Genomic DNA, 16,649 nt, shown 5'->3' with positions numbered 1-16,649 from the left:
CATCATCAGTGTCTTCATCACCATTACCATCATTAGCATCATCATCATCATCACATCCATCATCAGCGTTTAACATCTGCTTTCCATGCTGACATGGGTTGGCGGTTTGACTGAGGACTAGTGAGCCTGAGGCTGCACCAGGCTCAATCTGATCTGGCAAAGTTTCTACAGCTGGATGTCCTTCCTTATGCTAACCACTCCGAGAGTGTAGTGGGTGTTTTTATGTGACACCGGCATGAAGACCAATCAGGCAGTTCTGACAACGACCACGCTCAAAAGGTTTTTTTACGGGCTACCTGCACTGGAGCCAGTCTGGCCGCACTGGCAACGACCACACTCAAATGTTGTTTCCCATGTACCAGTAGGGTGACTCTGGCAATGATCACGCTCAGATATGCTTTCAACATTCCACTGGTACTAGTGCCAGCAGACCGTACTGTCATCAACCACGTTAGCGGTTTTGATTAGTTTTCACTTGCCTCAATAAGTCTTCGCAAGCAAAGTTCATTGTCCAGTGAATGAGGGGTACTCATAAGTGGGCAGGTTACACCCCACATTTGGATGTGCTTTTAACATTCCACTGGCACAAGTGCCAATCAGGCAGTACTGTCATCGGCCACGTCAGCGATTTTGAATAATAATAATAATAATAATAATAATAATAATAATAATAATAATAATACTGATAATAAGAGCAGCAAGCTAGCAGAATCGTTAGCATACCAGGTGAAATGCTTAGCAGTATTACGTCTGCTGTTATGTTCTGAGTTCAAATTTCGCCGAGGTCGACTTTGCCTTTCATCCTTTCGGGGTCAATTAAATAAGTACCAGTTACGCACTGGAGTCGATGTAATCGACTCAATCCCTTTGTCTGTCCTTGTTTGCTCCCTCTATGTTTAGCCCCCTGTGTGCAATAAATAAATAATAATAATAACCCTTTCTACTAAAGACGGAAGGCCTGAAATTTGTGGGGAGGGGCAAGTCAATTACATCGACCTTATTGTTTAATTGGTACTTATTTTATCGACCTTGAAAGGATGAAAGGCAAAGTTGACCTTGGTAGAATTTGAACTCAGAACATGAAAATGGATGAAATTCCACTAAGCATTTTTCCTAGTGTGCTAATAATTCTGCCAGCTTGCTACTTTAATAATAAGATAATATTTTGATTACAAATTAATTAACAGACAGCTTTCTGACTGGCCAGCTCCTATCAAACTGTCCAACTCATGTCAACATGGAAAATGGATGTTAAATAATGATAATGATGATACATATATATTTGTAAATATAATTTGTATAAAATGAGGCTTCTAAATAGTTTCCATCTGTCAAATTTCACTCACAATATTGTTAACCTGAAGCTATACTCCAAGACATATTTGTCCATGATGTCTCACTGTGGCACTGAATCTGGAATCACGTAGATAGAAAGCAGACTTCTAAGCCACATATCCACACTGGTGTCCTATATATGAAATATGTTCTTTGAAACTTTGAAAATTCAATGAAATCCATTCTTCTCTTATGTTGTCCTTTTGGTTTTTGTGCACAGACCTTTCTGTAGAATTTATTTTTCTCTTTTCTTCTTTGTTGCAGTTCCTGTTTAGTTCTTGCAAATTTAAAGTTCAACGGAGTAGAAAACGCACAAGTCGTGTAATTATGTGGAAACTTGGCATCAAAAACAGCTTTACGTTTGAGGCTAGTGTTTCATTTACCTCTCTTGTTGTTTTGCTACTGTTGTTGTTGATGCTGATACTGATGTTACTGTTGTTGTTGTTGTTGTTGTTTAACCCCAGGTCAGCCTTCATCGAACAGGCCTATGATTATGTGGTAATTCCAGACTTGAATATCCCATAAATTTATGAATATTTAGGTCTACACTATCTGACATGTCCTTTCCTTTTGTAAAATAAATGGATGTGATTTTTGAGAAAATTTAGCTGTTATTTCTAGCAGATCAAGCGACCATTTAGAGGCTCCTTCTTTCACTGGTTCTTCAGGTTGTTGTATTCCAGCTATTTTATGTCACTTCACTGACAATATTTACTTGAAATTTCAAGCAGAAATAAAATAAGAAACATTTTTTTTTCTTTTTTACTTAGCAAAACCCATCTATTAATGAGAGAGATGGTCTGTAGATGATCACTAGATCTGGTAGATCTAATTGAAATTTCACTAATTATAACTCTTCAAACATGGAATTGTCTAAGGTGCATTTGGGGCACATAATGCTTTATGAGTTTAAAAAAAGGGATCTCTGCGGCTGAAGTGACTCAAAATATTTGCTCAGCTTATGGAGAAGAGTGCCTGAATAAAAGAACATGCAGAAGATGGTTTGTAAAATTCAGAAAGAAGGCACATGTCACGCCCTACAATCTCGATGTGCTGGATCCGCCCACTACCAGAACACATGACAATGACCCATAGACCGTGGTCAAAATGCATCCAAGAAATTGACTTTATCAGATCATTCAAAATTTATCTCTAACATAGGCGCAGGAGTGGCTGTGTGGTAAGTAGCTTGCTTACCAACCACATGGTTCCGGGTTTAGTCCCAGTGCGTGGCACTTTGGGCAACTGTCTTCTACTATAGCCTCGGGCCGACCAAAGCCTTGTGAGTGGATTTGGTAGACGGAAACTGAAAGAAGACCGTCATATATATGTATATGTATATATATATATTTGTGTGTCTGTGTTTGTCCCCCCAACATCGCTTGACAACCAATGCTGGTGTGTTTACGTCCCCGTAACTTAGCGATTCGGCAAAAGAGACCGATAGAATAAGTACTAGGCTTCCAAAGAATAAGTCCTGGGGTCGATTTGCTCGACTAAGGGTGGTGCTCCAGCATGGCCGCAGTCAAATGACTGAAACAAGTAAAAGAGTAAAAGAATAATGAAATTAAGACATATTTCAGTCACACACATCTCACATTTCTTTTGTGACTCAGTGTATATAGGCCTGTACCTACCACTTAACCATATGAGGTGGTATCAAAAAGTTCCCTGATTAGTTTTGTAGCACACCAACAGGTGTCAGCACTTGGTTGTGTGCACTGTGAAAGCTAGCAGTGACCTTTGTAAGGCAATGTGCTGAGTGACATTTCTCTATTTACTTCACAAGTTGTGAAATTTGTGTTTTTGTGGTCATGTGTATGCTGTAGTCTGTGATTTTGTCATGGACAAGAACAAAGAGCCAAATTTTGCTTTAAACTTGGGAAGTCTGCTACAGAGACATTGAGCATGCTTTGGCAAACTTACGGTGATGAGGCAATGGATTGTACACAAGGTTTCGAGTGGTATGGGTGCTTCAAAAGCAGAAGAGCATCCCTGGAATACCTACAACAAGCATCACCCCATCGGAAATGTGGTATTATGCATCAAGAATTCATCCCCCAGGGCCAGACCATCAATCAAGAGTTCTACTGTGATGTTTTGAAGCATTTGACGGAGGACATTTGGCTAAAGTGACTGGAACTGTGGAATGCAAAGAATTGGATTCTTCCTGATGACAATGTATGCTGTCACTGAGTTCTCCTCACTCATGAGTTTCTCACCAATAACAACATGGTATCATTTCCACACCTGTCCTATTCACCAGATTTATCACCTGTGAACTTCCATCTCTTCCCTAAGTTGAAAATGCAGCTCAAAGGTCATTGTTGAGACCCAGAACAACTCACAGAAGGTCTTTGACTCACTTACAGAAAACAACTTCTAGGCCGGATTCCAAAACTGGCGGGAACACTGGGATCAATGCATAGCTGCACAAGGGGACTATTTTGAAGACAATGTTAAAACTTAGGTAACTAAGTTATTTTTTATTAAACATAACTAATCCGGGAACCTTTTGATACCAGCTCATTAGCCATGTCTGTGTCACCTATAGTAATTATTCTAACAATGATTTGTTTCTTTGTTTTTTGAGCAGGTTTCCTGTTGTGGTTCTACTATTGGAGAGAAAAGGGGCTTCCACTTCAACACTCGCGATTATGAAATGCTGGGAGTATCTTTCCTCCATACTCTTCTTGATTATGTCAACTTAGATAAATTTCAGGTAAAAGCAATTTCACTTCTTTTCATCTAACTCTTTTGCTGTCAACTTGCCAGAAACTGCCCATGGTTCTCTGATACAAACTAATAGTAATATATACTTGCGTTTATCCTAATTTTTCCACTGTATGTATGTGTGTGTGAGTGAGTGTGTGTAAAAAGTGATCTGTGAAAAGTAACTTGAAGTTAGGTTTCTTCTCAAAGAGCAAAAAAAAAAAAAATCAAGAAAACCTTGTTTGTAAAAAATTCTGAACCTTGTTTTGCACCCCCTATGCAAATTTCATTTCTGAGCCATTTCTGGTCTAGGGTGCCATGGTCAAACCATCAACACCTGATGACATCTTGTATTTTCAAGCTTTGGGATAATAACCTCACAAGGCTTTGGCTGGTTTTGTAGAAGGCACTTAGGCACTTGCCCAAGGTGCTATGCGGTAGGACTGAACCTGAAACTATGTAGTTGGGAAGCAAACTTCTTAAACTACACAACCCTACTTGCACCAAAAAAGCTAGGGTTGGGAGTTAAATGCCATAAATTCCAATGAAATGAATCCTCTGTTTTGGTGTATTCTGCCCGTATTTCAACAATGTTCTGTTCTTGTTTTCTTAGCAGATAAACTGTTTGTTTGACGAACTTAAAAATACACTGAAGAAGGAACTGAAGAAAGAAGAAAAGGGATTGTGTGCAGGAGACCAGCCAACATCTGAAGACGAAGACGAAGATGAGGATGAAGACGAAGATGAGGATGAAGACGAAGACGAAGACGTGGAAGAAGAAGATGAAGATGAAGATGAAGATGAAGAAGAAGCGGAGGAGGAAGAAGGAGAAGAAGAAGAAGAAGAAGAAGGATCTAAGTTATTTGAATCTAGGTATTCTTTTATTCTTATTTATTTAGTAAAGAGAAATTATATTTTCACTGCTGAATCTAGCGGAATCACTGTTTTCATTTTGACCATTTTCTGAATGAGTAACATTGAGAAGTTTGTCTCCCAGACATGTGGTTTTGGGTTCAGTCCCACAGCGCAGCACCTTGGGTGAGGGTTTCTTTCATATAGGCCTGGATTGACCAAAGCCTTGTGAGTAGATTTGGTAGATAAAGACCGAAAGTAACTCATCAATTATACATGTACATCTATGTGTGTGTGTTTGTTAGTTTGTTTACATTTTGCACTTCTCTGGAAATTGCTGTGTTACAAGCAATGATATTATCAGCAATTATTTGCTGGTGTTGTGACTTCAAAGCCGTGTGAAATAAGATGTTCCTTAGAGGTAAGGGTTAGCATCAGGAAATGCATCCAGCTGTAAAACTAGATTCCGTCAAACTAATCAACTGAAATTAACCTAACAGTTACCAAAATTTTTATTCCTTTAAAGATAGGTTTCTTTGGAAAGGTTTATGTTGTCATTCTTTCATAAGAGCTTCATTTCTTGTGAAAAATGCATTTTGATGGATATTTGCCTGCTATTTCTTGCAGATTGAGCAGTCACATAGAGACTCCCTCATTCTGTGTGTGTATGTGTATGTTTTTGTTTTGTGTTGTGTATACTGTTTTGTTATGGTTTGTTTTATGTTGTTTTTTTCTTTTGTTATAAATATATATCACTTCTCTGTATTTTCCAGTGATGGTTCTGACAGCTCAGATTCAGACGAGCATCCTTCCCATATACAACTGTTAAGCAATAAGGTAACTTCATTTACGTACACACACACACACATACACACAATCAGAGGGTTTACAATTTTTCTGAGCCCTATAAAAGAACTCAGACAGTTCGACCTCCAAGCAGACCTTTCGTGATACCCTTAACCCTTTAGCATTCAGATTACTCTGTCAAATGTAAAGCCTGTTTAATTACATTGTTTTAAATTAATTGTACAGCATCTTGTAACTCTGAGATTTTGATGATGTCCTTGTTTATTTTTAGAATGACTTTGTAGGGTAGGTGTGAGAGGTCAGAGCTGGCTGGTTTGAGTATAAAACAGGAAGACAATTTTGGCCTGTTTAAACGCTAAAGGGTTAAAGCCAGGAACTTTTCAGCATCCCCTCATATATATGTATACACAAGGGGTGCTGAAAAGTTCCTGGCTTTGGGTAAAAGCAAATACAGGAGGATCAGTTAATTATGGAAGAGGCGGTTATGGATGCAGAAAAGTGATCTTAAACCAGAAACAGAAGCTTCAATTTGTGCAAGCCCTGTGGTGCAGTGGATTAATAGGAAGGTTATCAGAGAAGATAGTTTACATATGTGGAGGATGCACAGGATCAATAAAAACTTTAGAGACACAGGAAATTGATTCTTTCAAATATCCTGGTGGCTCATTCTAGGTAGTAGATAATTTCTGCTGGGGGTCCAAATTAGTAGTGGGGGTGGATGCACGGAGAGTGTGATAGCTAGAATAAGAATAGGAGGGGGGAAATTCAAAGAGCTGTTACCTTTGTTGGCCACAAAAGGTTTCTTCAGGATGATTGTATGATGCATGTATACGGACAGCAATTCTACATGGTATTGAGACGTGGGGCCTGGATGCAGAAGGCTAGAATGGATATGAAGGTTAGAAAGGAACATGACTAGTATGCTCTGCCGAATGTGTAATGTGTTTTGTATGTCTACATGTTCGACAGAGTGCTTGTGTTTTGAGACAGAACTTAGGCATAAGAAGAATTAGTTGCTGTGTGCTAGAGAGGGGACTGTGCTGGTTTGGTCATATGATACTGATGAATGCTGACAGCTCCATAAAAAAGCACTGTTCTCTCAAAGTAGATGGAACATGTGGAAGTAGGAGACCAAGGAAGACATGGGATGAAGTACTGAAGAACGACCTCAAGATGCTGAACCTTTCAGGCAAGATGACAAAGGACCGAAATAGCAGGCACCTTGCTGTACTCAAGAAGACCCATACTCCACAGCAGAAGTCTTAGGATCGGTCCCTCTGGTGGTATAAAGTATTCGTGGCAGTGCCACATAAAGGCATCTATGCGGCACCTCATAAAAGCACCTGTGTGGTGTCACGTAGCACACTCTGTAAAGTAGTTGGTGTTAGGAAGGCCATCCAGCCATAGAAACCATGCTAAATGAGACATGGGCTATAACAGCCAAGGACATGTGTAGGCTTGATAGGAATGAAGCCTGTCTGCTTCGCTGGATGTGCAATGTCAGTGTGCATGTTCAACAGAATGTAACTATCTTGAGAGAAAAATTAGGCATAAGAGGTATTAAGATATGGTGTGCAAGAGAAACGACTGCACTGGTATGGTCATCTGATGCATATGGACGAGGACAGTTGTGTAAAGAAGTGCTGATATCTAGCTGTGGAGGGAACCTGTGATAGAGGTAGACCAAGGAAAACATGGGACGGGGTGTTGAAGCATGATCTTCGAACTTTTAACCTCACAAAGGCAATGACTTGCGACCAAGACCTTTGGTGATCTGCTGTGCTTGAGAAGACTTGTCAAACCATGCTGGCATGGGTTGGACACTTTGATATGAGCTGGCAAGGCCAGGAGCTGCACCAGGTTCCATAGTCAGTTTTGGCTTGGTTTCTACAGTTGGATGCCCTTCCTAATGCCAACCACTTTACAGAGTGTACTGGGTGCTTTTTACATGTCACCAGCACCTGTGCTTTTTACATGGCACCATCACCTGTACTTTTTACATGGCACCAGCACCTGTGCTTTTTACATTGCACCGTCACCAGTGCGTTTTATGTGACACCCTCACCAGTGCTTTTTATATGGCACCATATATGGTGATTTTTACATGACACCATCACCAGTGCTTTTTATCATGCCAACACATTCAAAATGTAAAGAGGTAGAACAAAAAATGCAAAACCATTTAGTGCAATGATCTAACAATTCGATCAATCTACCATTATCATCCTCCTCAGAAGATTGAAAGACAATGTTGATCTTGATAGGATTTGAACACAGACCATAAAGAGGTTTAGTTGGGTCTTGTCTTACTTGATCTTGTTTTTATTCTGTTTAACTCTTTCAATTCTTTTGTTTCAGAATAGTAAATCTGATATCAGAAAATCTGAACTGGTAGGTATATCATTGCTTCTTCTTTTACTGGTTGCAATCACTGGTTTGTGGCCATCATGGAGTACCACCTTCAACTGTTTTTCTCTTTCGTATCAACTCTAGTAATGTCTAGTACTTATTTTATCAATCTATTAAGACAGCAATTGGCTAAATTCACCTCAGCATAAAAGGATCCAACTCAGCCTAAATACACAATACATGAAGCATTCTGTTTAGTGCAATGGGATTCTTTCAGTTTCCTTCTGCCAAATTCACTCACAAGGTTTTGGTTGGTTCAGGGTTATAATAGAAGATTGAATGACACTATAGTTCAGTCCAACTGTGTGGCCCAAAATGCTATACAGTGAGACTGAACCTAAAAGCCATATGGTGGGGAAGCAAACTTATTAACCACATGGCCACGCCTGCACTTATATACATACATACATAGACAGATAGATTAATAGAGAGAGAGAGAGAGAGACAGACAGACAGACAGATAGATAGGTCTGTAAGTAGGTAGGGATTGAGGGAGGGAAGGGTTGAGGTAGGTAGATACATACTTATATCGACCTCAGGGTACTGAACCTTTCAGGCAAGATGACAAAGGGGCAAGATACCTGGCACCGTGCTATACTCAAGAAGACCCATACTCCGCAGCAGTCCCTCTGGTGGCATAAATCACTCATGGCAGTCTTATGTAAAAGCGCTCATGTGGTGCCACGTAAAACCACCCATATTGTTCCACGTAAAACCACCCATGTGGCACCATGTGACACCACATAAAAGTGCCCAAACAACACCACATAAAAGCACCCAGCACACTCTGTAAGTGGTTGATGTTAAGAAAGGGCATCCAACAGTCGAGACCATGCCAAATCAGACTAGAGTCAGGTGCCACTCCCCAGCTTGCCAGCTCTGTTCAAAGCTTCCGACACATGACAGCATGGGCAACAGGCATTAAACGATGAGTCACATGTATGTGTTGAACACTCTGTGTTGGAAATTATCTCTAAAGGCTTTGCAGGTTTTATTAACAATAATTTATATTTTCTTCCAGAGTCAGTTAGTTAAATATTCCAAGGCATCTGATTTGAATATTAGCAAGTCTCAGACTACAAGACAGTTGTCATTGGAGGACAGTGTGAGTAATATTTAGATGTAAATCTTTAGAATTCCCATGAATCTATCTTTTATTCTGAAACAGTTTGTTTATAAAACAATAAAAACACCATTGATATGTAAGACAACAGAGTAATTCTCGGGGAGATTCAGCGTGACACAGTGTGACAAGGCTGACCCTTTGAATTACAGGCACAACAGAAACAGGAAGTAAGAGTGAGAGAAAGTTGTGGTGAAAGAGTACACCAGGGTTTGCCACCATCCCCTGCCGGAGCCTCGTGGAGCTTTAGGTGTTTTTGCTCAATAAACACTCACAATGCCCGGTCTGGGAATCAAAACCGCGATCCTGTGACCGCGAGGCTGCTGCCCTAACCACTGGGCCATTGCGCCTCCACTTGGAATTTTGTATAAGACTGACAAAAAGAACACCTTCGTTAAATAAATACATTAGCGACCTAATAAACTATTTTTCAAAATAATTCTCTATTCTATAACTTTTGGAATTTTGTCAATAATTTATTTTATTTGTTTCTTCTTTTTTTGTGTTAATTGTAGAGAAATTACTTCCAATATCTAACAAAGGAACTTGAAGATAACACGCTGCTTCCCAGAAGTATAAAACTATTTTCACTTTTATTCTTTGACAGCTTTTTATTCTGTTAACCATGAAACAGCCATCGTTCATACATACATGCATTCATTCATTTTTAACCCTCTAGCATTCAAATTACTCTGTCAAATGTAATGTTTATTTTTTCATTTTGTTTTGAATTAATCATGCATTATCTTGTAGCATTAAAATTTTGATGTACAAAATGTTTATTTTTAGAATGACATTGTAGGGTAGATGTGAAAGGTCCAATATGGCCAGTTTGAACAAACAACAGATAGGATATCTGGGCTTAAATCTGTTTTTCCATGCTAGTATGAGTTAGATGAATATGTTACTGAGGTTTTGTTTTATTGCTATATGTTCTTACTGACACTAACCTTTACCTGATTTTCACTCAAGTAAGGAGTCTCTTATTTCATGAGAGAAATGAATGAGTGAACTAAAAATATTGCTTCAGAAATAAAAATACCCAATAAATTTAGTAAATGAGAGCAAAGACAAAAGTAAAAACATAAATATTCATTTTGTAGTCATTTGTAATCCTGAAAACCATAACAGTTTACATTCAGCCAAATAATGCCTTCCAATCCTGCACTAATCATTAAACCTCCGAAAATAATTTTAAAAAATCCCAAATTATCAATAGCTAAGGACAACCACCAGATTTTAAAAGACTCTTAACAAAGGCGAAATTCACATCAGAAGAAATAATGCAGGTAAAAAAAAAATATGAAGACTTTATTGTAGAAATTATGATATATTAAAACAGGGAAAAAACCCAAAAGATTTAAGAATAGGAAGGGATTAAAGATTAATACAACATGAATAGCAAAACAAAAGAAAACCTCATTTACTGCATCGCATATCCAGAGCACAATGAGAATAATGGGATGAAACAGGATCAAAATTTAATACGACAGGTTAGGGTTCATAAGTCAAAAGTTTATCTTTTAGAAATGTTCCATGTGGTGAACATCAAAGAATATGCGCAAATGAAAAATTCAAAATATTCCCTTTTTTTCAAAATAAAGGAAGAAAATGATAAACTATGTAAAGCAAAGGAAGAATACTCTTTAGGAATTCTAAACCAGAAATAGTCAACACTGCTACAAGAAGCAACCTTTTTTTGCTGTACACATTATCCCATAACACATGCACTTCAAAAGCTGCTAACATTCAAAGTGCTTCTTTTTTGTGAACACTTCTTCCAAAAAATTTAAGTCATTCTGTATTTTTTTTAAAGATTTCTTTCATAAAATTTATAGTTTTAAATTAAAGAAAATCTTTCTTCAAATATTGTGCCTGTATCAAGAATTCTTTTTAAAACCCCTCTTTTTTACGTATGTCTTTATTTATGCATGTATATAAATATATGTATATATATATATATATGTATGTATGTATGTTTGTATGTATGTATGTATGTTTGTATGTATGTATATATGCATGCATGTATATGTATGTATATATGCATGCATGCACACTCATACCTTCACATATATATGATGGTAGGTAGAGATTTGAAAGGATATTTGGCTATTATTTCTAGCAGGTTGAGTCCCCAGCCAGAAGCTCTCTCATCACTTCATTTTTCATAAGTCTTTCTTTCTTTTCTTTTGTCTTGCTTCCAGAAACTCTTGCACTAAATAACCGACAGATAGGCAAGAACCGTATTTTATTCTGCAATAGGTCTACTGAACAGCCACCTAGCCTTCACGTTGTTGGAAGAGGACAAGATCAAAATAAAAACGCTCTGAAATCAAGTAAATAAAACTATTTGAGTACACAAAAATATAGGAACAGGCCTGGCCGTGTGTTTAACCCTTTAGCACTCAAATTACTCTGTCAATTACAATACTTATTCATTCATATTGGTTTGAATGGATCATGCATTATCTCATAGCTTTGATATTTTGATGATGTGATTGTTTATGATTTGAATGACATTACTAGGTAGGTGGCCAGATCTGGTCAGTTTGAACGTAAAACAGATAGAACATTTTGGGCTGTATATGGCCAGTTTAAACTCTAAAGGTTTGAGCAGCTCATTTTGCAACCGCGTGGTTTCAGGTTCAGTCCCACTGTGCAGCATCTTGGGACACTTCTGGTATAGCTCTGAGTCAACCAACCCCTTGTGAGTGGATTTGGTAGACTGGGGTCAGTTTGTTTTGACTGAAACCCTTCAAGGCAGTTCCCTGGCAAACCTGCTGTCCAATGACCGAAGCAAGTAAAAAAGATAAGCAGAAAATGAGGAAACCATAACAAATTCATGAAAAGATGGATATTTTCATGTATCTCTTTGTGTGTGTTTTTTTGAAATGAAAATAGCTGGTTTCAAATTTTGGCACGAGGCCAGCAACTTCAGGGAGAGGCTAAGTTGATTGCATCAATCCTAGTGCTCAATTGGTACTTATTTTATTGACCCCAAAAGGATGAATGGCAAAATCGACTCTGGCAACATTTGAACTCAGAATGTTATGACAGATGAAATGCTGGTAAGCATTTTCCCAATGTGCTAACAATTTTTCCAGCTTGCTGCCTTACCAGGCTAATGAAAATTTTAATATCCATCTTAATTAGCTTGATTAGTATATTGGACATGGTTATACATTTTAATGAATCTATGCTTGTAAAATGGAAGTCAGGTTAGGGATCTCATCACAGGCTGATGAGACCTGCTCCTGGGACCATGTAAACCAGAACTACCTGTTCTGTGGTCAGTGGCTAAACCAGCTCTCCCACTTGAACAGCTTGCTACTCTTGTGAGGAGGGTTTCTGGACACCCAGCAGGACTAAATACCTGTTGAGGATTGATTAGCTCCTTGTGGGCCAACAGCTATCCAGTTGGGGAAGGAAATGGCAAACCACGAAATATCTCTGCCAAGAAAACACTACAAGAAAGTTCAAAGAAAATTATGCTGTCTTCATCCAATGGGAGAATTTGCAGTTGATTGAGAAGACTTTTGCTGTAGTGCCATCAATGTGCTGCAAAAAATGTACAATACATGATGATAACAATGCTTCATTGTCATCATTGTCATTCTCTATGCTGGCATAAGTTAGACAGTTTGACAGGAGTTGCAGAGCTGCACTTGATTCCATTTGTTTGTTTTGGCATGGTTTCTCCAACTGGATGCCCTTCCTAATGCCAACCATTTTACAGAGTGTACTGGGTGCTTTTAATGTGATACGGGCATGGGCGCTTTTACATGGCATTGGTATGAAGGAAATATTTTTCTTACAAACCTAATGTTTTCATTTCGTTCTAATAAATTTTGTTATGACAAAGTGAGAAGAGGAAGGGCAGCCATGGCCTGTTGAAGGGTGTTTGAAACAAGTAGGAGAAAGGGATGTTGTGATCCTCTGATTGGTGATGTGAGGGAGGCAGTGATTCTTGGATTGGGAATGTGGTCCAAACATTAGTGACAGAGTGGACTTTGCTAAAGTCACCTAAGGGCCAAAGGATGTTGGTAAACCAGGCAGTGAATTAATCTTTTTAATACCAACATACCTTAAGCTGCCCTTGGTCTTGATACAAACTTCTTTGTTTAAAGTCATCTGAATTAAGATCTATCAAAATTTCATGTTAAAATCATGATCCAAACACCAGCTTGATAATGATTAAATTGTTTTACAAAATTCTTCATTATTTTCATAATAAACTGCAACAGAGACAGTGTATTTTAACAGAAATATGGTAACAAAAGGGTTAAGTCAGTCACCTAAGAACAGGAAGAGTCTGATGGGCTTCTACCTGCCTACCCAATTTCACTCGAAATGCCAGGTCAATCAAAGACACGTCCCCAAGTTGCTGCATAGTGGGATTGAACCCAGAGCTACATCATTATAAAACAAACTTGTTAAATATATAACCAGACATGGCTGTATGGCACCTTGGGCAAGTGTCAACTACTATAACCTTGAGCTGACCAAAACCTTATGAGTGGATTTGGTAGCACCTGGATGAAATGCTTAGTGGTATTTTGCCCATCGCTACGTTCTGAGTTCAAATTCCGCCGCATGCACACACACACAGATAGAAACCAAGCCAAAACCAGCTATGGAACCTGGTGCAGCCCGTGTCAAGCCATTCAACCCATGCTAACATGGAAAATAGATGTTAAGTGATGATGATGATGATATACATACATACATACATACATATATGTATATGTATACAGGGTGGCCCAAAAGTAGGTTTACAGTTATTCAACTATCTTTTTCGCATTCATATATTAACAGTTTAGATTTTAATTATAAAAAAAATATGAAACCATTATTTTATGCTAATTTACTTAATTTTGTCAAGCTCCCATTTCAGTTTGTAAGATTGAAATTTAAAGTGCCTACGTGATAACTGTAAACCTACTTTTGGACCACCCTGTATATGTGTGTACGTGTCTTCTTGTCTGTATTTGTTCCTCCCCTACCACTTGACAACTGGTATTGGTATGTTTACCTTGCCATAACTTAGCAGTTTGGCAAAAACAAACTGATAGAATAAGTACCAGACTAGCATAGCCACAGTCTAATAATTGAAACAAAAGAGAAAAAAAAAGCAGATAAAAGATGCCATACGCACTTTATATTTAACCCTTACCTTTCCATATTTCTATTGAAGTATCCTGCCTTTGTTTCAGTTAATATTGGTTTCAAATTTTGGCACAAGGCCAGCAATTTCAAGGAAAAGGGTAAGTTGGTTACATTAAATGATACTTGACTGGTATTTGTTTAATCAATCTTGAAAGGATGAAAAGCAAAGTCAATCTTGACAGAATCTGGACTCAGACCGTAAAGATACAATGAAATGCCTGTTAACACTTTGCCCAGCATGCTAATCCTTTCTGAAATTCGGGGGAAAGGAACTAGTCGATTACATCAACCCTAGTGTGTAACCGGTACTTAATTTATTGACCCTGAAAGGTTGAAAGGCAAAGTCAACCTCGGCGGAATTTGAACTCAGAACATAGCGATGGGCGAAATACCACTAAGCATTTCATCTAGGTGCTAACGATTCTGCCAGCTCACTGCCTTTTTGTTCCAGTTAATATTGGTTTCAAGTTTTGGCACAAAGCCAGCAACTTCAGAAGAAGGGTTTAGTTGTTTATGTCAACCCCATTGCCCAACTAGTATTTATTTAATCGACCCTGAAGGGATAAAAGGCAAAGTTGACCTCAGCAGAATTTGAACTCTGAATGTAAAATCAGACGAAATGCTGCTAAGCATTTTGCCCAGCATGCTAATGACTCTGCCAGCTTCCTGATTTTTTCTTTCAATATTGACAATAGGCGTAGGAGTGGCTGTGTGGTAAGTAGCTTGCTTACGAACCACATGGTTCCGGGTTCAGTCCCACTGCGTGGCACCTTGGGCAAGTGTCTTCTACTATGGCCTTGGGACAACCAAAGCCTTGTGAGTGGATTTGGTAGACGGAAACTGAAAGAAGCCTGTTGTATATATGTATATATATATATATATATGTGTGTGTGTGTGTGTGTATATGTTTGTGTGTCTCTGTCCCCCCAACATCGCTTGACAACCGGTGCTGGTGTGTTTATGTCCCCGTAACTTAGCAGTTTGGCAAAAAAGGCCGATAGAATAAGTACTAGGCTTACAAAGAATAAGCTCTGGGGTCGACTTGTTCGACTAAAGGCAGTGTTCCAGCATGGCCGCAGTCAAATGACTGAAACAAGTAAAAGAGTAATAATAAAGAATTCAGCAAAATAACTTGGTTGTGTTATTAAGCTGGTATTTGGAGCATAAATAAGTGATATTTGGATGTAATATTTTAATTTAGATCACTTCAAAACAGTAAGTGTGTATCAGAGGACCACAGAGGTAGTCACGGGTGGGTTGGTATCAAAAGGGTGGAACACTAAACTTTGTTTTTGATGTTGTTTTTGTCTTAAGCCTTGTGCCTACATTAGAATGGTTTGTTTTTGTCTCTGTTTAGATGGTTTAATAAACAAAATATTTTGGAGAAATATCAAAGTAACAGCCCCTGGCAAACTAATTCTAAACAGAAGCAATATGCCAATGTCGAAAAGTTCTTCCAAACTGCTTACTCAGAATGGAGATGAGAGACATACCCCATTGGTAAGCATCTACCGTTTCTAAAATTAAAATTCTGAATTTTAGTTCTGTGTATATGTAGGTACAGGTATGGCTGTGTGGTTAAGCAGCTTGCTTCCCAATCACTTGGTTCTGGGTTCAGTCACACCATATAGCATCTTGAGCAAGTGTCTTCATTTTATCTTGATTTTTTTTTTTATAATGTTAATATTTTTGTTTTTTATTTTTATTCAAGCGACTCTTTGGCAGCAGTCTTATTAAAGAAGTATCAGAGAATTTGAGTTTAAGATCCAGAAGTTTTCTAGCCCCAGCAAATAAGAGTATGTATGATTTTTTTCTCCCCATATCAAATCCTTTTTATGTAATCATGACACATGTGTCGCATACTACTGATATTTATGTGCACATTCCAAAATTCCAGTGTTATGGACCCTGTAAAAAGGATTTTGCTCCTGAAAATGGAGCTCATGGAGCTGAAAAATGTGGGAGTTAAGGCCCCTATTGGGGGTGGGTGTGTTAATGTCAACCAGAGAAGTTGAATTGTTGGGAATCTGATCACGATAATCAGTCAGCTACCCTAGCCTAGTCGTTACTACTCCCCAATGTAGGATTCCTCACCATACCGGTGACAGGCACAGCTGTAAGATGCATTACGGATGTATAGCAATTGGAAGGGCATGACCCAATTGAAATAACGTGTGACGTTTGGAGTAAAGGGAAATGAAAGTGTCGATAGGTAACTGGGCAGAAAAAATTTACAATCAATAAA

The 16,649-nt window shown here is 38.4% G+C and overlaps 1 protein-coding gene across 1 annotated transcript in view; it reads left to right on the top strand.

The window, feature by feature from the left end:
- LOC106876859 (cytosolic carboxypeptidase 2) overlaps positions 1–16,649 on the top strand; it is a 54,753-nt gene that overhangs the window by 36,947 nt on the left and 1,157 nt on the right. Inside the window, exons 17-27 of the mRNA XM_052973453.1 lie at positions 1,600–1,701; positions 3,932–4,057; positions 4,661–4,920; positions 5,673–5,736; positions 8,065–8,097; positions 9,137–9,220; positions 9,754–9,811; positions 11,443–11,574; positions 14,452–14,502; positions 15,762–15,904; positions 16,116–16,200. Of these exons, the coding sequence (XP_052829413.1) occupies positions 1,600–1,701; positions 3,932–4,057; positions 4,661–4,920; positions 5,673–5,736; positions 8,065–8,097; positions 9,137–9,220; positions 9,754–9,811; positions 11,443–11,574; positions 14,452–14,502; positions 15,762–15,904; positions 16,116–16,200 (1,138 nt within the window). The remainder of the gene's footprint in view (positions 1–1,599; positions 1,702–3,931; positions 4,058–4,660; positions 4,921–5,672; positions 5,737–8,064; positions 8,098–9,136; positions 9,221–9,753; positions 9,812–11,442; positions 11,575–14,451; positions 14,503–15,761; positions 15,905–16,115; positions 16,201–16,649) is intronic.

The sequence above is a fragment of the Octopus bimaculoides genome, chromosome 15, assembly GCF_001194135.2.
Source record: "Octopus bimaculoides isolate UCB-OBI-ISO-001 chromosome 15, ASM119413v2, whole genome shotgun sequence".
NCBI classification, from domain to species: Eukaryota; Metazoa; Mollusca; class Cephalopoda; order Octopoda; family Octopodidae; genus Octopus; species Octopus bimaculoides.
This window is presented reverse-complemented; position numbering and strand designations above follow the sequence as displayed.